This window comes from Falco rusticolus, chromosome 6 (genome assembly GCF_015220075.1).
Source record: "Falco rusticolus isolate bFalRus1 chromosome 6, bFalRus1.pri, whole genome shotgun sequence".
In the NCBI taxonomy this organism is placed as follows: domain Eukaryota; kingdom Metazoa; phylum Chordata; class Aves; order Falconiformes; family Falconidae; genus Falco; species Falco rusticolus.
In genome coordinates this window covers 4,842,110-4,866,474 of record NC_051192.1, presented here as the reverse complement: position 1 = coordinate 4,866,474, position 24,365 = coordinate 4,842,110, and the positions used below count along the sequence as shown (strand labels likewise).

Sequence of the window (24,365 nt, the reverse complement as noted above, 5' to 3'; positions counted from 1 at the left end):
TAACAGAGCAACCACCAGTTCAGATTTTTAACGAAACACGAGTATTTCAGCATGTATACAGTAATGAGTTTGAAACTGTCCAACATCACCGCTTTCATACATTCTCTTCCTCTTTATAGCCTTAAAGGGATTTTAGACCCTGATGGCGACAATCCCAAAACAAGAGTAAAATGAATTTATTTTATTGCAAACAAACGTCTAGAGTTAAATTTCTCCACCCACTTTCTTTAAAGAGAAAAGGAATCAGCAGGCTAAGGAGATACACCCATTTGAGAATTGACATGATTAAAAATTAGATATAAAATGGGTGACTCACAGTTTCATTAGCTTACAAAATGGTGGAGTAACTACTACAAGCACACTAGGTATACAGTATTTTGTGGGGAAAAAAGAGTTATACAGACACACAGCTAACTTCATATAGATCCCATTAGACAACTGGATTTACAACAAGTTTTGTTTAATAAGAAATGGGCAAAGCCAGCTTCTTTTCAGAATCAAAATGCAGAACAAATGGAAAAGAAATTATGGTGTTGTACCTTCACAAGTTTGAGCCTCCACAAATAATGCAACCAAGTTTTACAACTTTAAGAGCTTCTACATACACTCCACCTTCGCTATTTAGCCCCAGGTTTCCTCTTTGCCCCCAACATCTTATTGAGTTCCAAATGTTACAAAAAAAAGTCCTAGTTATTGCCAGAAACTTTTACCTCCCCCTCCTCCCCTCCCCACCCAGAAGCTTCACAGAGAGGATGGAGTGTAATATGGAGCTTTACATAGTCTCATGGTATTTATGAGGGCTAAGGAGCCTCCATATGAATCTGGTTGCTAACATTTCTATCGTATTGTGACATGACTCACGACTGTTTCTTAGAAATTGGGGAATGGGGAAAAAGGAGAAAATTTTTTAATAAAAAGACACCAGGTACAAAGCAACGTTTTACTTTTGTTGTGGTAAAAAAAAAGTCACATTTTACAGATAAAATGTAGAACCCTGAAATACTGACACATTCTCTTATCGTGCACAATGCTGAGGTTCTCTTACGAATCACTTTAAAACTGCAATTAAAAATGTACAAAAAAAGAAAAGAAAAAAATCAACCCACAAAGCTTCTAAAAAAGGAACCCGCAGGCACTTCCTCTTGTGGAATGTTTAAAAAGTTAGCCTACTAAAGAAAACAGTCGACTTCTTGTGAAGGTTTTGAAGAAATATGTATCAGTTCATTTATTTGGGTATTCAATAATATCCTTGGTGATAATGCTGACTCCATGGCTTCTGACCCCAGAATTGCTGCAATAAATGGATAAATAGTTAATTTTAACCTGTCATCACATACTGGTTACATTTACTACAGAAAAAAAAAAAGCAGCATTTAACAAACATCTAGTTCTCCTGGAACTTGAGCAGATTACAAGTCCTCTCAAACAGCAGCAAGTTCCTGAAGAACCGAAGGCAGTTAAAGAGTTCACTTCACAGTAGTAACGTGAAGCCAAATACTACATACCATGAAGACCGATAAGCCGTAGCTGATATTTGATATATCAAGACCATCAAGCCAGTTTCTGTGCAAAACTTAATCTATTTATAGCGCTATCACCGAGCATTAGAAGATTTTGCTATCCAGTTTTGATTACACATTAATTACTACAGACAGTGTTTTGAAACATTCAAGTTAATCAGCGGAAAGGTAAAGCTATGACTACTTACACCCTGCTGCCACTGGTTGTAGCCCTGAGATTGGTTTTTGTAGCCACGATTATTTCCCCTTCCTCTGAAGTTCTGCAAGAGGACAATGGTTTTTAATTACTCCACCTATACAGATTTTTCAAAAGTGTAACAATCTTCGTAATCTTGCAAAACTAGTAACGATCCTTGTATTGCCACCAAAACACCACACACCATACAGAATCTTTCAAATGCAAGGTAACAGGTTAAAAACCAAACAACCCCCCCAAAACCATAACCTCCCTGAAAAACACTAGGATACAAACGGTTTCCCCCCTCTGAAGAACTGTGCCTTAAACACGGGGCAAGAACCTTGGAATTAATAAGCCAGCTCAAACTCTTGTTGCCAGTGGTCTGGAAAGCCAGCTAATCTAGTTTTCACTCACCCTATTTCCAGCTGCTAAACTGCAGCAGGACAACTAAAAATACAAGAGCTTGCCTATTTTTAGTTAGGAAAGGCGGTAGTTGCTATAAGGATGTGTTATCTGATCAGACAAAGGGATATGGGTCACACAACTGAAAATAGAAGAAGAGCTAGTCCACAGAACTTCAAATAAAAGTTATGGTACAAAAACCAAAGGACAATGACACCAGTAGATAAAATATTGCATTTCCCCTGTTTGTCAGCATCAGACAGGCCAGAGCCATGGTTACTGGCTTGGGCTCCATCTGCTGGCTCTGCAGTAATCCAAATTATGTTTTCAAATACTTCCACTGATATTCCATCACCAGTATGTCTTTACCAGTTGTGTTTGATACCAGACACCAAAACAAAGACTCTCTCCAGAGCTACTTCCAGAAAGTTCCCCAAATGCTTGTTAAAGATATACCTTAACCCTAAGGCTAAACAACGGTTACTACTATGTGGAGAGACGGAAAAAAAATAATAAAGAAAAATCAAAACACCCCCTAAAAAAAAATCTTCATCTTTTAAACAGTCAGCATCAGTGTTTCTCACGCCAACATTCAGAGCTCTGGGCACATACACTGAACTACAAAGCCAGGCCTTTTCGTGTGGGATTAGCGTAGTACCACAACCAAGTCTGAGGTTATTCACAGCCACCAAACCTTTCTAACATCATCCAAAAATCCAAAAAAAAACCATTGCCCCCCGAAAGCATCACCTGGTTGTAGTTTCCCCTGTTGGGCATTCCACCTCTGTTATAGTTTCCTCTGTTTGAGTAGCCACCTCTGCTTGGAAAGACAGGGCCACGAGGATATGGGTAGCCAACTGCACCACTGCTGCCACCGCCGCCACCGCCACCTCCACCACCTCGCTGAGGCATGTTGCCTCCCCTCCTGTTGTATCCACCACGATTGCCAGGGACTGCAGGGAAAGAGTTACTTCAATCAAGTAATTGTTAGGTCTTAAGTATTTCTTAGGTAAAGATTATTTTTCAAAATAATGATGGTACAGATGTCAACGAAAATATTAAGTCACCTGCTCAGAGTGAAAAAAAAAATGGTATTTTTAACATGACACTTACGCACACACACACACCCCAACACAGTCTGGTACACAAGTGAACACCAAAACTAACATAAAAACTGAAAGCTGGGCCTCAAGCCACGTGAACAGCGTCATCCAGGACTCTGCCAATCCTCACTTCACAAGTTGGACAACTCACTTTGTACTAATTGCTACAGACCTTCCCCTCCTCCAGCAGCAGAAACCTCCAAAACTGACTGGCTTATTTCTAGGCTCACCTCCTCCTCTGAAGTTGCCCCGCATGTTGAATCCTCCACGTCCTCTCTGACCCCTATTAAATTGATTTTTATTGCTCTTCTTGTTCTTCTTTGAGCCAGTGTTCTGCTTCTTTTCTGGTGGAAGAGATTTCTTACTTTCTTCTTTATATTGTTCCAAAAGCTTCTGAGCTTCTTCTTTTTGCAACTCTACATAGATTATTTCATCAAAACATTCTGCTACCTCTGGCAGTGTGAAGTTCCCTATAATTGCAAAAACACTGAGTATTCAGCATCTACATTCAGCTACAATCAAAGCCGTAATTTAACCACCTTTCTCCCATTCTTCCTCCCACCCCCTGCATTCCCTCAGCATAGGGACAGAATTACATAATTTGAGCATTTAAGAAATGTAACAGTGACAAAAGAAATAAAAAGGTCTTCATGGAGTTGCCAGTACTGTTCCAAACCTCGAAAACATTCTGCCTGTATCTTTTTTTTCTTTTATAAGCCTCCACTCAGAATACCAGTTTCTGCCAAATATGTCACTTATATAGGGCACTTTATGCCAAGACAGCTTTGTGCATCTGCATGAAGCATATCAGCATAACTGAGTAGTGTTAAGGACTGCAGCAGAGGGAACACAATATAGTGTTATCCTACAAGTTACAATAGTCTTCCAGTTTTGTTTAAGTACAACTGTTTAAGATAAAGTGATTTTTTAGACTTCACGTTTACTTAATCCTTTAAACAGATACTCAGCATCCTAAAACACAGTATAGGATTATGTTCCATGCCTTTCATTTTGAGAACTGCATGCTCTGGAAGATCTTTTCCCTCCACCTCTGCCTTCTTTTGTGTTCTTTGCTTGTAGTCTTCATCTTTTGGGCAAACAACAACTGCTTTGCGCTGGAAGCCTGCAAACAGGCACATTTTTCTCCTCTGCGCAGCTGCAGACACATTTGTCTGAAAAAAATGCAGTAACTTACTACACGTAGCTGTCATTGTAAGAGTTAAGGAAGTCAACTTATGGTGTATAGACTTCACCTCTACAAGAGCTTGCAATGAAGTTTACAAATAACTGGACATAAAGATGCTGCATAATGCAAAGTTACGAGCTCATATCCACGTGTTAAAACACTATTCCTCCCACATCCCATAAATCCAGAGAAGTTCACACAAGCATTTGTAGTAATATCTCAACTCTGCGTCCCCTGAATGAGTAGTAAGTCAGTAAGTGAAACAACTGCTATTACAATGTAACTTTAATCCCATTTAATTACTGCACTACAGCCTATAACAATTTCCTTAACCATTTGTCACTGAAGCTTCTACCTGATCCAAAATGAAATTCCGCTTCTTACGAGCTGCAATCTCAATGAACTTTCCAAGACACTGTGGAGCTCTCTGCAACAGCGTGTTAAGTTTTCCAGTGTCCGCCATCTGCCGCTTAAAACCTGCAACCTACAGAGAGATTTCCAGAGTTAAAAAAAAATAGCCCTGATACATGTGGCTGATGGGGTTTTTTTCTAAGTATTTTTCACCTGGCTTCAAGGATTGTTCAAATTCAAGGCCACAGCTACAAACTTTTGAATGAAATTCCCAAAGCCTCCCAAAGACAGAAGAGCTTTATACACACAAAGACTCTAGGTGAATCAATACAGCTGAACCTAAGGTACACTCACCACGTCACTAAGTCAAAGCTAAATGTTCTGAGGACAGCAACATAAAGAGAAATAGAGATACTTAAACAGTCAACAACAGCTGACTGTTTCTTATGTAGTACCACAAAAAGCTTCAGAATCCTGCTGTGCCATGTACAAGTTAGCAGCCCAGCAAGATAAAAATCTTCTAGCTAACCAGTAGCTGGTTTCTTGTATTTCTTTGATACAAAAGAATCCCATAGTAGCCAAAGACCTCAGGTTTACAGCAAGTCTTTAATGTATGAACAAACAAAATACTGTATTATCACTTACCATCATTTTGTCCATAATAGTATTTGTCCCAAGAATGTTGTATTTCCCAGGATTTGCTGCTGCGTGTTTGGTAACCCATGTAGTCTTGCCAGCTCCAGGCAAGCCAATCATCATCACCACCTATGACGACAGATCTGTACTTGAGATACTAGTTCAAAGATTCTTCTTTAATACTCAGCTTAGACCAGCAAGCCTAATGTAAACCGAGTGAGGCTCGCAGGGGCACTGGGGTTATGTATGTGTGTGAAGGGTCACAGGATACCAAGTGTTAAAGATCCCAAACAAAAAGGTCAGAGTGGTGGTGTACAACAGTCTGCCTAAACTCTACCACTTCTGTTCATCTATTTTAACAACTTTCAGATTATCACCAAGAAACTTACCTCGCAATCCTTCTTTTGCTCAGGTCCCTTTGGTCCTCGGACCCTATCCTCCAGGGGGACCTTCTGGATGAAGGTGTATTCTTCAGGTACAGGAAAGTAAGGTTCCTCCTTCTGACCAAAGTTGAACTCAACTGCACAGTTATGGCAGAGAACATGTGGGAAGAGTGGTCGCCCATCAAGAACCTCCTTACTTATTTTGAATGCAACACCAAGCTCTTGTCCATTCTTGGAGTATGAGAGTTCCACTTCGTCACCATCAAAATTCTGGTTTTCAGACAAAGCATTAGTTTGGATAAAGTTACTCACCTCGCTCTATAAAGTTTTATTAGTCTTATCACTATGTTGGCTATACACTGCTACATCATAAAGTAACTACTTAAAAGTTGTCTTAAAGTAAGTTACTGGCAACGACCATCTTGTTTAAGATTCTTTTTTTTTTTAAAAGCTTTAAACACATTTGTCTGTGCATATGTGATCTTGACATGTTGACAGCAGTCACTGCTGGTAGGCAATACCTGCTCTTTCTACCTCCTCCCTATGTTAAATACTCTCTCTTGCTCCAAGTTTCTCTGTGTTTGATTTACTGCTTCTCATAAAGCAGGCTAAAAATTCAAGGGTGTTTTTCCTCAAAAGAAAATATTAAGTGAAAACTTACAGCAAAACATCCAATCACATCATTTTCATCAAACTTCTCACCAAAGTCTTCAGTCTCACAATTGCATGTCTTTATTCCTTTTAGAGAATACCCATAAGAAAATTCTTCTTCACCTGAAGAAATAATTTAAACTTATTAAAAAGAGGCATTTTCACCTACCCTTCTAGAAATACAATCACTTCACAGCTACTTAAGTAAGCTGCTGTTCAGAATGTTCTTATTCATGCCAAAACAAGCCATGACCCCCAAAGAGCTACAGCTCATTCTTTTATTCACAAATACTATCACTTGAGATGGAACAGCAGCATCTCCCCATCCCAGTTTTAAAAGCCTCATGCTGCTGGTTCCAGATTCATGTTGACATAAAACTGAACTGCCAGATAAAGACATGAGCAAGCATTTTTAAAGACCTGATTATGTATCAGTGTACCTGCAGCGTAGTTAGTCAGAAAGGCTTTCTGACTTTAGTCTCCAGTAACACTTACCCCTCCCCATTTTAAAAGGGAGTTTAGGCTGAATGTCTGCTATGCAACAGCTGAGGATGAAGCTGCAAGGAACAAGCTAACAGGAAGCATCAACCACAAGGATTCAGGTGAAACTTAAGTGCTTAACTATAAAGCTGCTGCTGCTGTCAGAACATACCAATTAATTTACATTTCCCACAAAGATGCATCTCAGCAGCAGGTATCAGCTATCAAAACCATTATGATCAGTTCCCATATAGGTAATGAAATCCTACTACTTTCTCCTTAGCTACTTTCAGAAATGAGGATTCTCCCCCCAAGCCAAAAGGATGACAATGTAGTTATCCAGGATTTTTTCTTCACTGGTTCAATCTTACACCATGCCCCACACTTCAAAAAAGAAGTGGGGGGAGGGGCAGGAAGTGGAAAAGGGCCAGCAAGAAAAACCCTCTTCCTATTTTATGATGCTACAAGAAAAGGAGAAATCCTTAATCTTGTCAGGTCTTCCAGAATGTTCTCCCACAACCCATACCTGACCACTAAAAGAATTAACTCTCAAATCACGTACTCCTTACAGGCCCAAATACTTAACCATTTTATTTGTTCCAAATAATAAACTTTCTTGCACCATGTTCACTGAACAATTCAAGACCACTTTTCAAAACACACGAATTAGAGTCACTAAGCTTTTCCCATCTGCTAAGAAAAAAACCTTAAAACTTCAACCATGCACACAGTAACACAAAAATAATCAAATGTTCAAGTCTTACTTACCAAGCAACATTCCACTTGTGTTCAGTGACCAGCCAACTCGTACTTCATGTATGTCAATGTCTTTTGTATACAGGTGTTTAACAGGAATCTTTTCTGTAACCTATTTTTAAATTATTCATGAAAAGGTACGTAGTATTTATTAGACAGTAACAAGACGGGAACACAAAGGCAACATCTGGAACCTTTACACTTTGGTTAAATCTTTGCTAAGTCTGAGCAATCACCTTCTGCAAAAATAAAACATGCTTAAGTATGTGAAACCACAAGCCAATGGCTAAATAGTTTCATCTCCTCGTGGGGCAATGAAGATGCAAGATACCATATACCTTCAAAGCACCTCAAAGCCAGAGCCGTCCCTCTCAGCAGACAAAAGCCTTAATCTTTTTGATACCGTATTAAAATCACAAGCAAGATGTGTATATATATATATATTAAATAAATGCCATAAACTTGGGGTTAACAGTAAACTACTCTGCCAGTAAAATATGATGATGTACTAAGAAATGGTTTTATATAGACTGGGGAAAATATTATACTCCTCCCTTTCCACATTAAGCAGACTTCCTGGGCAAGCTGCCAGCTTCCAAACAACACAACCAGATTAAAAAAACCCAAACACCTAAAAGCACTGGAGTCTGTAGGCAACCAGCTATTTTCTAACAGCCTTTACAAACTTCACCAAACTAAAGTGAAAAACTGATCAGCATCTACCAGTTTTCCACAACTATTCAAGTCAGGTGACTGAGGTGAAACTGATTTGAAAGTGAACAGGGCAATAAATACTGACATCAATTTCACTTCATTGGCCTTCTAAAAGTTAGGGGTACCAACAGACACAGAAGTCACTCGATGCAAGAGCATGAAGAATGGGATCACTACCCACTCCTCACCATAGGGGGTGTATTTGAAAGCACTAGAGGGATAGAACAGAGTAAGCATTATATACACAGGCACATCATATGCAAAGCAGCCTTTAACACTGTTAAGTCAGGGGAAAAAAGTCAGGCTTTGTACTTCCTGTTATCCTTTAATCAACAAAGGAGAAATCTGTTTATTACAAGGCTGATTGACAAAGAGTGTTCTTATCATTTAGGAGAACTCTTGCTCCCAAAATGCAAGTACCTGCTAAACACTCCCATTCACCGTGTTTGCAAGTCAGACTTATTCAGCTTGGAAGGGACCTCTGGAGGTCATCTAGCCTAAATCCCTGCTTAGAGCAGGTCAAACTCAGACTAAGCAGGAACAGAAAAAAGGACTGCTGGGATAATTTATATTCCCTTTTTAAAAGAAGCCAAGCTTTCTGTAATCTTCTGAAAGTACAAGCAAACTTCTGACTAGCGAACATCAAAATTCTTAAAGTGTTGATACATGAGGCGCCAAATAAATTATTGATTCAAAAATGAGACTAGAAGTTATACATTCAGGGCAAATGCAAGCTTTTTTTTTTGTTAAATCAAAGTTCTTATAGAAGAGAAAGCAGTTCTGCAAATTGAGCCACCTTTTATCATGAACCATTTCACAGGCTCATCAGAGGCCTTCTGAAAGTCCTGTTCACCTGAATTAGTTTCAGCTAAGTCCACAAAACCTGTCAAGTATAAAGAACATTCTATTTAAGCATGCAAAACAGTTTCCCATAAAACATCGGTTTAACTCACCTTCATCTCAAAGCAGACTTTGCCTTTGGAAACTCCATAGGAGGCTCTCCCTCCAGCCCAAAGGAAAGCAAAGCTTTCCATGGTCAGAGAGGAAGCACTAAACCGGTCTCTTGAGATTTTAAAATGCAGGTCACAGTTATCTGCCAACATAAAAATCATTCTCTTTACTTGAGTTACAACATAAAGTACAGTTGTCCAAGTTTATGCATTAAAGGTTGATTTCAGCTTTCAAAGGTGATTTTGAAGACAAACCGCCAGCAAGTGCTCAGCACCTTTCAGGAAAGCCTAGATGGAGCTACAGACTGAAGCTCAGCCAAATACGTTGGGTATTTCCGTCAACGCAGAGCAGAGGAACCTGCATTGTGCTCTCTGCATTATTTGCTAGATACCTTTTTGAAGCCTTCATACCCCCCATGCCCAAACCTAAAGGCAGCTGAGAAGTAAATAGGAACACAAAGTATTTTTGTTTAAGTACTGAAAGTAGTACTGTCTTTGGTTAATATAGTCAATTAGCAAGTCCAATTAGATTAAGCCAATTAAAATGAAATCAGTTAAGTCAAGTGCATATAGGTTAAAAACACAGAATGTGGTAAGAGAACCTATCTTACCTAAGAAACACTACCCGCACTATGAATTCACCTACCGCTCTCAGAACTTAAGTGGAATCCCTGTTTTACAGGCATCCTCAGAGCTGCATACCATGAAATTTCAAATTAATCTTCTAGTAGGTTTCAAAAAGACAATACAAAATGGTAAGACAAGGTGCAGGATATAGCACTTCAATGCGCCAGACCAAAGAACCTAGAGAAGAAACTCCAAACTTATTCGAGAGTTACAAGGAGCAAAACGAGCACGGGATGAGTTGTTCTGCCCTGGTATAAAATCAGCACGCAGCCCAAGTACCCGAAAATGCGTTCTTCCCTGTATTACTGTAACTGTCATGCATGATTTTGTTTGCATACAGCCATCCCCAGTTGCAACTACAGTATTTGCGATCCAAGTGTATTCTCATTAGTACTTCTATTTGTCACCTGAAACCAGATAAAATTACAGAGAGGAAACCCACCCATGCAGGTTTACTTTTGGAACAACAAATGAGAGCAGAATTGGTAGTTCCAGCTTCCTTGTAAGACACTGGTAATAAAAAGCGCTTGAGTGCTAAACCTCTTATTTGTCTGGATCATTACGGTCCAGAAAAAAGCATGCCAAGTTGTTATGCAATTCAGTCTTAAAGCTATGTTTGATTCTGATCTCTGAGCAGTCTAGCGACACACTGTGATTTAAAGTTTGCCCAGTAACAAAACTTTCTACTAGAAATAATGAAAAGTAGTCACTACTCAGTTATTGCAAAAGTGAGCAGCTCCCACAAAGGTGGCTGCTCACCAAGTTAGCAGCTAATACTTGAGATTTAGTTACCAAAGTGTCAAGGATGGCATTTTCCGCAATTTACTTGGCTATGAACTAACAGCTCCTTAATTTCAAACATTTATTGGGAAAAAACTGCCCTAACTACTGGCAAATATGCCAGACAACACCAAAATTTAAGCTTTCCTTCTGTGGCACTTTAAGAATCCAGTAAATTCCAGCATCACTTATTCAAGATTTCTAATACCACACTAAGCCTTTACTTACCCTCCAGAACACAAACGTCAGCTCTGCCCCAGTCATGGTACTTCACCACTAACAGTGGCACTTGTAATCTGCCTCAAAATCAAACCCACTGTTTCTAGGTATTTTTCGATTTCTATGCCCTTGTGACCAATTCTCTCTGCCATCCTATTTGCACAAATCAGCCCCCTGCTCTGCAAACTCCCAGGTTGCATGAATGGGTCACTTTTAAAGGAGGTCTTACCTGATATTTTTGTTAAATTTACCAGAAAATGTGGAAATATGCTCTGCTGGCCGACATGTAAACAGGGCCTCAGCAAGTTATGCACCAACCTCACTTTTCAAATACCACTGCTACAACTACCTCCACTACTGACTCTCAGGACTTTCTGAAAAGGTGAAAAGCTCGTGTGCTGTTATCATTGGTTTCTGAAGCTGTTTCCAGGGTGTTCTGTGCTCACTCTACACTTGCCACCTTGCTTTTCAGGCTAGATTAGTGTTCTGGTTAAGATCTGCTCAGAAAACTCTATGGTATCACAAGCTTCATGGAAAACCCAAGCTTATCACTGCTAATATAAAGACCTATATACGCTTCTGTTCTTTTCTATACTGAAAATGAGTGGAAACACCTTTTCTAGTAGGGTTTTTTTTTTTCCCTAGAAGTTATTTAGTAATGGAAGACAAGAAATGTATTCACCCCACATTTCAGAAAGTGTGGTTTTAAGATGAAAGCATGTTTTACTCACAAGTGTCAAGACAAACCACTGTATCATCAAAATGTTCATCTTCTTCTTCAACAGGTGGTTGAGGGGACTTGGCCCTGAGGAAAACAAAACCGAAGGATAATAAAGCTACATGCATTTTCACACTGCTAAATTACACATTTCTGCAGTTCACTTCTCTTTACCAAAAACGCTGCCCAGCATCATGCTCATTTACCTGCTGTATTTATTTTCTTCAATGTATTCAAAATATCCACGGCCATGGTCTTCACGTGGTCTCTTCACTCCTCTCTTCTTTTCACCAGGTTTTTGTTCCGTTTTAGTGTCTCCTGTAAGAGAATAATGATTTATTTTAATTACACGCAGTGATTCTTTAATCGGGAATGAAGTCCTATACAATGGTTCCAGCTTGGAAACCGTTAAGAACCTACAGCATGAGCAAAGTAGCCTAAAGAAGAATTTTTCTTTGTACCAAGATAAAAACACGCCTCTGGAATTTTCTGTAAAGACTCAAAATTCGTCTGCTAAATCGCTTTATCTCGAGTGCTGGTACACTCCTCGATGTTAATATCCTCACAGAAAAGCCAGACGGAGAAGGGAAAAAATAATGATATTAAAAAAAAAAAAAAAAAAAAAAATCGCGGGGGGGGGGGGGGGGGGGAGGCAACACAAAACCCTCCCGCGCCGCCATGCCGCCCCCCCCCCCCCCGCAGGACATTCCCGGCCGCTCGCAAGGACACCGCGCGATCCGCACGACTGCGCCTCCTCCCGGCAGCCCGGCGGGAGCCCCGCGCGGGGCCGCGCCGCCCGGCTGCCTGCAGGGAAGGGATTCCGCCTCCTCCCGCCTCCATTGTACCCGGCCTTCCCAACGCCATCCCGTGCAGCGGCCAGGCCGGAAGTGACGTCACGCCGCCCAGCGCTCCTCAGCACAATACAGCGCGCCCCAGCGGCCCCTCCGCCGCCACCCCTCCCCCCTCCCCCCCCCCCCCGGGCCCGCCGCCGCGGCCCCTTCCCCGCACCTCCCCCCGCCGCGGCCCCTCCTCCTCCTCCTCCGCGCGGCGGCCCCTCGCGGGACCCGCGCCCCTGCTCGCGCCGCGGGGCCCGCGCGGCAGCACGCGAGGGGCGCTGGAGGCGCCGCCGTCGCGCCCGCGCCCCGGAAACCGCCCTCCCGGCCGTCACCCCCCCCCCCCCCCCCCCCCATGGGAGCTCCCGCGACGGGGGGATGGGATTAACGGCCTTTCCCCCCTCCCTGCCGCGCACACTCACCCCCGGTGGCCTGGGCCCCGGGGCGGCCGCCGCCACCGCCGCCTTCCGCTTTCTTCTGCTGCTGCTGCTGCTGCTTGGCGGGGCCCGCCGGGCCGGAGGCGGCCGCCGCCGGGGGCCCCGAGGCGCCGCTGGCGCTTTTGCCGGGGGCTTCCTTGGCGGCGCCGCGTGGCTGGAGGAGCGGCGGGGGCTGCTGCTGCGGCTGCGGCTGGGGCTGCTGCGGCTGCTGCTCCCCGTGCCCGTTGGCGTCCCCGGCCGCAGCCTCCTCCTCGTCGGCGAGCTCGTCCTCCCCCTCCTGGAATCCCTGGTCGTCTCCGTTCTCATCCTCCTCCTCCTCCTCTTCCTCCTCCTCGCCGCCCGCCTCCTCTTCCATGGGGCCGCCCCCGGCCCCCGCCCGCTCGCCGTTCTCCTCGCCCAGCTCCATGGCGTCGCCATCGGCGGCCTCCAGCCCTTCCTCGTCGTCGTCCTCCGCGGTGGAGGCCGCGGCCTGGTCGGGGCCTCCCCCCTGGTGGAGCTGCGAGGCGCCCCCGCCGCTCTCGGCCGCCTCCCCCTCCATGCTGCCGTTGCCAGGCTCGACTGCGCTGCTGGCGGGGCCTCCCCCGCCGGCCTCCTCTTGGTCTAGCGCGGCCTGGAGCCGCTCCATGAGCTCGGCCTTGAGGCCCTTATCGGAGAGGCGCCGCTTTTTCAGCTCCTCCTTCAGCTCCGACACCTTCAGCTTCTTCACGTTCACGGGCGAGCAGCTCATGGCGGCGGCGGCTCGATCCCTGGGCGGCGGGGGGAGGGCGACGCTGTGCTGGGGCGGACGGCGGCGGCGGCGCTGGGTCGAGGCCCCGGCGGGAGGCGGCTGGGTGGGTGGCGCGGCTGGTTCGTGCGGCTGCGGCAGCTGCAGAGCGGACCCGCCTGGCGCCAAATCCTTTCACCGAGCTCGCGAGGGAGACGCGCCTCGCGGGGCCGAGCACGCAGCACTGCCCGCCCCGCCCCCGCGCACGTCGTCCCTCCTCCCCCCCCTCCCTCCCCGATACCGTAACGGCCGCCGGCGCGCGCCCGTACCGTAAATACCCACCCGAGCGCAGCGGCGCCGCGCGAAACCCGCCGCCTTCACGCGTGGGGGGCCCCGCTCCGCGGCCGGCGCCGCGCAGGGCGCAGCGTGAAGGGCGGCAGCAGCTCTGCCCCCGCGCCCGCCCCGCTCCGCAGCCGCGCCCGCGCCATGTTGGCCGGGCGGCCGCGGGAAGCCGTTCTCGTCCCCTCAGCGCCGCGCCGGCGGGACGGGCACCGTGCCCCCCAACCCCCCCCCCCCCCAGGCCGCTGGCGTGGATGCCGCCCGGATCCGGTGCCAGCACCACCGAACACACGGCACCACACCACCGGGCCCCGCGCCGGCAGCCGCCGCCCCGCAGCAGGCCCGCTCCTTTCCCCGCCCCGGCGCCCGGCTCGGGCCTAGGCCGCACAGTGCGTTGCGTCAGGGGTTTGAAAACGAACGTTGCTGCTTAAAATAGTTCCCCTGGTACAACCTTGTTAACGCAATTACATAAGGACGAAAGTAGAGCTATCTACCCAGTTCTTCACCGGCTGCAGCGCTAAGAGGCACGCAGAGACCTGATCTGGAACTAGACCGGGCTGGGGCTAACAAAGCCACAGGGCTAACAAAGCTTGCCCCCCCCCCCCCCCCCCATCACATTAGCTGCCCACCAGACACAAAGCATGACGCTGGAGCTCGGCTCAGAGCGATCAGCTAACCAAAACGCCTCAGTTTTCCTCCCCCTGCACAGCATTCATATAGGGGGCTCGGCTACTGAGCTGTGCAGTGGTTGGATTTTTCCAATTTGGTCAAAAGTTACTTGAAAACAAACAGCAGAGAGGGTTTCACGTGAACAGAAAGGCAGCACTGATCTACAAGTTTCCTTCCTTAAGGAGCCTGGATAAAAAAAAAAAAAAGCTAATTTTCACTTGCTGAAAAAGAAAAGCAAGTCAAACAACTAGAAGATGGGTATGAAGCGGAACAGAAGGGAGGGCATTTGGGGCATGAAATTGCCCTGCGTTGGTACAGGTTGTGTGGCCACCTGCCCCAGGACAAGTTACCTTCACCTGCAGCAAGAGGAAGAGGAGGGAGACGAGGAAGTCGCCCCGTTTTAACTGCACAAGGAATGGGCTCTTTCAGGCGCACACAAGACACACACAGCGTGCTCTGTTCCCAGCCAGGCTGGATCCATTTGGAGGAAACATGACTCAGTCGGGAAGGTTAGCTCAACCCATCACTACAACAGCAGCTTGTTGGAACAGAGACAGGGAGAGCTCCCTCATGCAGCGTGTACAGATGAGAAAAAGGTTGCCAGAACCTTTCCCTTACTATAAATGCAAGTCAGTAGATTGCATCTCAGTCTAGTGGGTCAGAGTGATCTCAACGGGGGAAGAAATGGCTAAGAGCAGCGCAGTGCCAGGGAGAGGTCAGTGTGTGATCAAGCTGCACCAATATGAGTCATTACCTTTGTCCCTTTCTTCATGAAAGAGCTGTCTTAGCTAGTCCGCTGAGATACTCCTGATATATACTGTTCTGCCAAGGTGGCTAAAGTAAACAGGGTTCACCCTAGTTAATATTGCAAGATTACCGACCGAAGTTTACAGATAACTCTGTGTTAATTTAGGTGTCATCTGCCTGTCCAGCCTCCATGTTCTTTTTCTAAACGTAAAAGAATTTAAACAGAAAATATTAAATCTTTATGACCTGTATTATATCTGAACATCAGAGCACTACATTTAGACCTTGATCTGGGCACAGGCCTCTTTACATGTTGAGCCATGTTTCTGGAAGAGTTTCATCGACCTGACATCTGATAATCCCTCCCACCACTGCAAACTTTATACATTTGATAGATTCTTTTAGGCCAGTTTTGGATCCCTAAGCCTTGCCTTAAATTAGCACATCTGCACAAATTCACAGCACCTCTGCATTAGAAGATGCCCTCATTCAGAATCATCCTAGAGCTGCAGTCCTGACATGTAATCCCATTCCTAAACAATGTCATGTCTGCCTACTTCAGCAACACGCTCATACTGCTTTATACTCCTGTTACCATGGAGAAACAAAACAGCTAACAGCTTTGAGGCGCATCAAAAGCTTACTTACTTACCCTAAAGCATTCAGGCCTGCATAGAAAGGCACAAGAATCCCCTTCTGCCCCCAATAACACCACCAACCTCAGAATTTACTTTTTTTGAAGTTACTAAGGCTACCTCCTTATGAAACCACTTAGAAGGCTGAACATTTTTTTTTTTTAAAGGAGACTAATTCATACTATAGTAGTAATGGTACTTACTATCTAACCACACGCTTAATTACACTACCAAACAAGTGTAGCAAGGCTGTGTTTTTGGACTACAGTTATGTTACCTATTATTATAGAAGTGAGAAATCCCAGATGATTTTCAGATGTCAGGTGATTCAACTGTGGTAAGAACAACACTTCTTAAAAAGCTAAATACATAAAATGCACACATAACTGAAATAGATATGTCATGTTAATGACTACCTCTCAGTGTAAAAAAAAAACCAACAAACCAACAAACCACCAACATAAAAAACCCTTATTTAAGTTAAATACGTATTTCTTACATTTGCCTGCAGGGAAAAAACTCTCTAAGCTAGCTCCCTCGTTCTCTTTGAGTCAGGAGTTTGTCTCTTCCCTAATCACATTTCAAGGGGAAAAATAAGTTAAGGGGATATGCTCTCCTCATTGCTGTACCCTCTATTAATTCAGATAGTAGATCCTTCAACTCAGCTTTTCTTAGATCATGTGGATAGATACCAGCCATATCAAAAATGGGTGTCCATTAATGTGAATTTCTGAAAGCACTTTAGATTTAATTTGCAAAGCTGCTACTTGTATGATACTGACGGCCAAATGAAAAACAAATCATCATCACCGACTACCACAAGTACTCTTCCTCCTCCATTAAAATCACCTTTTCTTTGGTCTCAGAAAAATATATTACAAAGTCTTCCTTTCCATTTAAATGGGAAGTGACATCTGCCCATACATAACAGATGCAATTCTATGCACTTTATCCATCATATAACATTCTTGTCCTAACTGTGTTACTTTCAAACTTAAGAGGAAGTTTTTCTCTCCAAACCACTCTCCCCTCTCAGAAGTAATTTGGGATCCTCCCTCTGGGACTTCGCCTTTCAACAGATCAGTTACTCTGGTTTCCTTCACTTTTGTTTGTGCTCCTTTAGACTTTAATTAGTCACTCTCCTCACCCCTAATGTTCTTTCCATTACTGACCCTTAATCCTTGCACATCCCTCTCCTCTTCCTGTTTGCCAAGAGCAGTGACAAAAAAAAAAAAAGAAAAAAAGCAAGCTTTCAGGAGGGGACTGGATCGTTTTGGGAGTCCCATCCCACCTGGGCTTTGAACCTTTTCTGAACATTTTTGTACACCTTCAGTGTTGCAGAAGGACCTAGGCACTTATCTTTTCCTAGTTCTGCTCTCTTACAGCCTTGCCTGTCCTCACACTTTACCCTGTGTCTGACCATCACAATGTTCTCCTGGTCTCTTCTCTATGTCCTTAGCCCACCTACCCTTAATTAATATTGCCTTCACAGTTCCACATTCAACACACCAGTATTTTAAAAAGAAAATCTCATACTTGAAATATTTTGCTGGCCTTTTATGATAGCAGGCAGCATGTGGAGAGTCTTTTTCTTTCACCCTTTTCACCTCTGCTCATGAAATCCTCACTAATCATTATTAGAGCCAGCCAGAAAATTTCAGACATTTTTAAAGTGCTAATTTGTCACAAGTGACATGACACTTGGGGTCAGTTCTGATTATTTCTTAGCCCAAAGAACGCCCTTATCTATATATCTCTATAGGTAGGCTCTGCCTGTAGAGACTTTTTTTTTTTTTTGAGAAATACTACTACACTTGCCCCGCACTTCTCCCTTTCCCTGACATGCACTACTGCTCACTATCAGAGTCAGGATGCTGAACTAGATTGACCTTGCCATGTACTGTCTATAATCTCTCCATGATATTTTAATATCAAATGAGGTTCAATTCATCTCAGAAACGCAGGCGGTCATTTGCCGTAATAAGGCCTATTATTTGCACAGGAACTAGCTCCGTTAGGTCCTAAGGATGGTTTCGGACCCAAGGACAGTTAGCGCCTGATTACAAGGGGAGCTAACAGTGTTCAAGGGACTGGAATTCCAGTTTCTGGCACTGGTTTGGTTAGCCAGCTCCTCCTCAGTAGCATCTTTCTCTCATTACACTTCTGCATGGCATTCCCCTTTCTGCCACAGCACCCTTTGGGCCTCCAGGTGGGTTGTCAGTCAAGGGTCAGTACAGAAGTCCTTTATAAGATCCTAATGCTATTTTGTTTTTCCTGTGCTAGATGAAGATGAAGTACTTCAGCCATCCCACCAAACAGAAGGAAGGGCTGCAAAGCTACACTGGGATGCTACAAATCAGCCACAACCCGTGTTTGTCAGCCTTTAAAGGGCGAGTACCCACTGACCCCATAGTGACAAGAATCTCCTTTTCCCCATTTTCCAGAACTAGCTTTTCTTCCTTAAAAAAGCCAAAACCCAAACCCATTCAGAGCATTCAAAAGACTCAGCTTCCAAGCCTGGCCTTGGAAAAAAGGCTGCATTTTCCAACATTAAAACCAAGATTCATTTTGGCTTTATTCAGAATCATTCAGAAGTTTACCGACCACACACTTATCCGGTGTTACATATGAAGTTGTTCATAAGAAGATATGCAGTCCTGGAAATCAGATATCTGCAGTTTCTTGAGATTTTTTTTTCTTGTAACCTGCCACATACACGCATTTACTAGGGTGGAGCTGTGAAGTCTGGAAAATTAAATAGAATAAACCCCTCTGAATAGTGGTCAGTCTGTAAAAGAAGAGGTGGCATTGTAAATCAACTTCCAAAAAATACTGTTTTCCTGTGAGGAGACAATGCAAAACAACCATTTCAAGAGAGTATCAATTAATGTCTCTAAGGGACTATTAAGACAAGAACAGATAGGTTTTAAAGTGGAGTGTCAGCTCCAGTATACCTTTCTGCCCACACACAAAAAAACTTGCGGTCGATATAGGTAACTAAACCTAATTGCTCTCAGCAGAAAAATGCAAGAAGGGGTGGCAGGACAATTCACAACTGCCAGCCAGCAGACCAGCTCTTGCCTAATGCAACTTTTCTGTTCAGCCTGGCCAAAATTCCCACAACTCTGAAACCCAAATAAAAGACCTAAAGTAACCCAAACAACCCCTGCCCTGCCTCACCACACACACATACTCCTTAATGTCCGGATGGCCACCTTCTTGGGTTGCCTTTCCCTCCTGTTCTGATGCTCTGCACCCTTTATAGTACACACAGTATACTCCTGACATCATTTTACTCTTTAAGCCTCTTTAATACACCTTTCTCCATCTCTTCTTGAGATGCTTTGGTCAAAAAAGGGAAGCAGCCACACACCTTCTGTGGAACCAGTGCTGCCGGCTCTTGGGCCATCTCTGTCTCCAGTCCTCAGTTCAAAAAGAATGGCTTCTGCATGTTGGGAAAGCCTTGCTAAACAAAACCACATAACCCCTCTAAAACTTAAAAGAATATTTTATGCTAACAAAAGGTACTGCCATGGTCCAACCGCATACCTTAAGTTTGTGATGGGCAAAGCTGAGTTAGCAAACTGGTTTTGAATATTCATTAACCCATGTTAACATGCTTTCAAGATGGCCATTTTTGTAATGAGAGCATGCCACAAAGCTGAAGCCCAGAGCATTCGCAAATGTAATACCCCAGCAATAGGGTGATTGGGTTTTCCTTCCTGAAGCTGTTGGCTTATTTAAGTTGTACAGCCTGAGGAGAACCACGTGCAGACAGAGGCAATACATCAAAAATTTCCCCAGCACTACTTTCTACATAGGAAACAGGTCTATACATTATAAACAAAGGGGAAAAAAAAAGAAAAAAAAAAAGCTCTGGATGCCAGGTGGCCTTCCCAGTCTAGGCACTGCGGGCAATCCTGCAAGGCTGTTGCTACAAAATCCTGAGGTCTGGCTAAGGTAGCTTCAGGAGACACCAAAGCATCAGAAAGTAACTTGGAAAGTGCAAAATTGCTTTTCCCCACAGTCTTGGCCTCCAATTTCTTTACTCTTACCTTTGGAAGCAGCATCCCAAAGACTAGCTACTTTTCTGTTAGGCCCCAGAAAAAGTCCACCCAGAACAGAAAAGGAAAACTCCTCCACACAGTCAGCGAGAGGAGGAAACTGAGCCTTTTCCTTTCTGCCCTCTCGCCTCCCATCACACATGCACGGGCTCAGAAAGCCACACAAAACTTAACTATGCACTAGCAAACCACACAGCACAAGCACTGGTGACGCTTCAGACTACACACTATACCATCTTTAAATCAAGAAATACAGAAAAGCAGGATAAAACAATGAATTCAGAGGTTTGGTTAGTTGGTTTTGGTGGCTTTTTTTTTTTTTTTTAGGAAACTGTATTTTATCCAAATAAGTTTACCTCACTGTAGAATGCTCCCTGGAAAGAAAGCCGTTTTGTCAAAGACTGCTCTTTAACCCACTGTGCTGGAACAAATCTGCTCAGCCTTGCATTTTCAGGATGAGGAAAACCAGCATCATTTCATACGACAGATGTAACAGCAACAGAAACTCTTTAGGCAGCACAATAAACTGCTAGCAAACAGCTACAGGTATTTTCCTAGGAAAGCATCCAAAATCTCAGCAAGCCCCCTGCTGACTCTCAGAGAACAATTATTTAACAATAAGCATCAGAAAAAAAGCACTGTCACTTAACCTTGCTGTTCCACATCCATAGTCTAAGGACACCCCCAGGAGTGAACTCTTGCCAGAAGGCAGGCAGTCCTTCCAGCAGGTATTATAAACCACAACCAGGTGTCCCATCAGGTCATTCTGCCTTAAAGGTACAGTGCCAGCAAAAGGGGGGGTGGGGTGGGTGGGGAGTAAAAAGATATTTTTTTTTTTTAAGGGCTTTCTGCTGTAAGGTAGCTAACCCAAGCGTTAACAAGCTTCTAAACTATCCAGCTAAAATTTTCTGATAGCTAACATAAAGCACACCATCCTTTTAAATAACATCAGGCTAACATGTTTTGTGCAGCACCCTGATTTATCAGTATTTGCAATCCAAGGCTCTCATCCTGTATCTTTTCCTATGTCCTGGAACTCCTGTGCCTCTGCTGACTTCTTTACAGGGTCAGGGCCTCAAAGAGATTCTGGAATTTATGAGCTCCTTTTCATACAAAAGAAAACAGAACGCCTGGCAGCTTCTCTATGAGAAGAGACATCTGCACTTGCTTCTCCTGCTCCCTCCTGTTCCATACACCAGCGAAGTAAGAGATGCCCAACAGCAAAAATTAAAACAAGTAAGAAGCAAGGTGAGTACAGCATGCGAGTCACAACAAGGACCTGTTTTAACAATCCTATTATCATATACAGGACAGTGTTTCTGAAATAAAATAAAAGCTGGTCACTGAGTGACAACAGTGTGCTTGTCTATCATTTACAAACTCAAGAACTTAGAGTATTGTGAAAAAAAAAAAAAAAGAAAAAAGACATGCACTCTAAGTGCAAATCCCATACTTTCAAAACAGAGATTGTCCACAATATCTAGAAAGGGTTTTTTATCGCCAGTTTATTCCACATGGGAAAGGCTCAGATACTCTAGTTATGGATAGCACTGTGAAATTCTAATATACTGACACACGAAAGGCAATTAAAAGTAAAACAAGAAAACAAAAAAACCCACCACAAAGCTCTTGAAAAAGAAGCAATTACATGAGAAAATAATGTTATAGCTGACCAGCTTTAAATGAAATAAATACACATAAAATAATGTTCTAACTGAGCAGCTTTAAAGGAAATGAATGCAGAGCATTCAGATAGCAAATCTTTAGATGAATGCTTAAACCCAGCTTTTTTCCTTCATCCTCTGTTTCTTCTCTGAAGCTGGTCTCATCACAAAAGCCAAAATTTTTTTTAACTCCATAGTAACTAACTCTAGCAAACCATGTCCAAGTTCTTAGGCTTGACAATATGAGAGTTTGTACCTAATGCCATGCTTTAGCAACCAGCAATAAATCAGAAGCAATCTTTAGGTCCACTGTTTATTTGAAGCACCCTTATTATGAGGGAATATTTCTGGTAATATTTCCTTTTGTTCCTTCATACTTCTCACTTACTGGTTTATAGCTTCCCCTGTATTCTGTCCCCTATTTGTACGTATTTCAGATGCTTTCATATACTTGAAATACCTCATCATAATGATGCAGAACTTCACTTTGCTGTAACATTGAAATGTCTGGCTGGAACATGACCTGCACTGGCAGTGGATCACAGCTTGCTGCAGCCCACATGAAATGAGTTGAAGATCTCCGTCTGCTTCCAAGTGAACAAGGGCTGCTTTGGAGAACGCTACCCCGGATAACCCCCAAACTGACAGCCTGGGAGGGAAGTGAATGGAGATGGGTGCTGAGTCACTTTGCTTTCATTGCTGTGAACAGGTAACAAATCCACAGAAGCCAATTTGGATGCTCAGCAGCAAAACTTGTATAAGGGTGAAAATACTCCTCCTTCTCTCATGCCTTCCTCCTCCTCCCCCCCCCCCCCCCCCCATGTAAACAAGTTACTGGTGTGATGGAGACCACATTGGAAACTTGAGCCAGGGACAGAGCACTTCCCTTTGCAAGACAGCTAAATGAAACCCTTCAGGAGCCAAGGGCTGGTGTGCAGTCATCACTCATGGCTAGCAAGGCAGCACCTTGGACCCAATCCGCCAGGGAACAAGCACCTGGACCCAAAGAGACCTCTGTGGCAAGGCTGGAAAAAGTCTGCAGCCTGATGCATTAAAAAGAAAGAATTTGTTTGGGACAAGAGCTATGGCCTTGCAGGGAGGCTGTGGTTGCAGGCAGAGGGCAGGAGGAAGGAGCGTGAAGGGCAGGAGATGGAGCAGCCCACCCTGCGCGGGCTGGTGGAGCGGTGAGACGCCTGCCTGAAGGAAGGTGGGCTGTCAGCAGCCCCATGCTGGGATGCTGCAGGGGGCTTTCCTGGGGGATATCCAGAGCAGGTTTGAATAAAGCAAAGTTTGAAGAAACACTGACTAAATACGAGTGGTAAACGCTGTGCTCTTCCACAGTGTGTTCTCGATTTTCAGCAGTTTTGTTGCAATTTGAAGTTTACTTTGCTTCTTTGGTCAGGTTTATTAAACTAATTTATTATTGCTTCTCATGGAATTGCTTCAGAGATTCTGTTAATTCTAGAGAATAACACAAATGTGAAAACTCCTTAGAACTAAGAAAAGAAAATTTGTGAAACACAGTATTTCAGTTAGCAATAAAGTTGCTTGTTGCAAGGCATCAAGATCTTTTAAAATCCTAACAGCCTATATTTTAAAATAAAAGCATTTAAAAGTGGGTAACAGTATGTTAATTTCTCCCTTTCTGCCCTTTAGGCACATTTAGAACCACATTTGTAAAGATAAAGGAGAAGTATTTTTTTTCAGTACTTTTAACAGTCTGATGTTTTATCTGAATTGGAAATTACATTTGATTTCTGCCTTCTTTTTTTCCCTAGTCTCTACTGTGGCTGCATCTGCTGCAACTGGGGGTGTAAGAGAGGGAGAAGCGTGATTTACACTGGTGGAGCTTACTGCTGAACTCGCTGCTGTTACTTGTGTGAGGTAAAGCTAAGCATACATATATGCCTCATGATTGGGATTGAATATGAGTACGTGCCTCAAGACTGGGATTTTTCCGTAGGTCATTTAGATCTGATGATATTTTGGATCACTAGATCCTCCTCTCTTTTCATTTTTTTTTTCAAAACTTAAAGTTCCTTCGTATATCATTCTGGCAAATGCAATTTTTTTAGCTCATTATCTACATCAAGGGTTTTTTCATCCTTTTGTTTTCTGATGCTTCTGTTTCAAGCATTTGATTGTGTTTCCTCACTTCTTCATTTTTGTTCTGTTCTGAAATCCTCTCATTTAGGTTTCATTCTAATTCTTGTTCTAACACTAATACCTCACAGATCTTTTCTCTTCCCAGTGCATATTACCTCTCTTTCTCAGTAGATAACACATATGCTCTCTCTTCCCACCCTCCAGATATTAGCACTTTTATTCTTGATTTCAAGTGACAATATAAGGGATTAATTCCATGCCATTATTTGTGATCGCAAAGTTGACAAAAAAGAGCACTTACAAGCTAGGTTTGTCTGTGAAACCTTATGCGTAATACAAAATCAATTCTTATCTGCTGCACTCCACCAGGCTATTAAAGGATGTTGGGAGGATGGTGAAAAGAATTCAGTGATGGCTCTCTTAAAAGTAGGAGACATCTTCCCAACATCGACCACTGGGTTGCTGCTAATGGCACTGGCTCCTTCATAACCAACCACACCTTATGCAGATCCAA

At 43.7% G+C, this 24,365-nt stretch overlaps 1 protein-coding gene across 1 annotated transcript; it reads right to left on the bottom strand.

Moving 5' to 3' along the window:
• Positions 1–161: 161 nt before the first annotated feature.
• On the bottom strand, positions 162–13,871 carry HNRNPU (heterogeneous nuclear ribonucleoprotein U). The gene is made up of 14 exons (XM_037391176.1): positions 12,910–13,871; positions 11,861–11,972; positions 11,668–11,741; positions 9,314–9,453; positions 7,659–7,758; positions 6,421–6,533; positions 5,766–6,029; positions 5,386–5,505; positions 4,745–4,873; positions 4,207–4,375; positions 3,434–3,673; positions 2,851–3,053; positions 1,709–1,780; positions 162–1,291 (listed from the first exon to the last, which is right to left on the bottom strand). The coding sequence occupies exons 1-14, from the start codon at positions 13,649–13,651 to the stop codon at positions 1,238–1,240; spliced, it is 2,532 nt and encodes an 843-aa protein (XP_037247073.1). The 5' UTR covers positions 13,652–13,871; the 3' UTR covers positions 162–1,237.
• Positions 13,872–24,365: the final 10,494 nt, after the last annotated feature.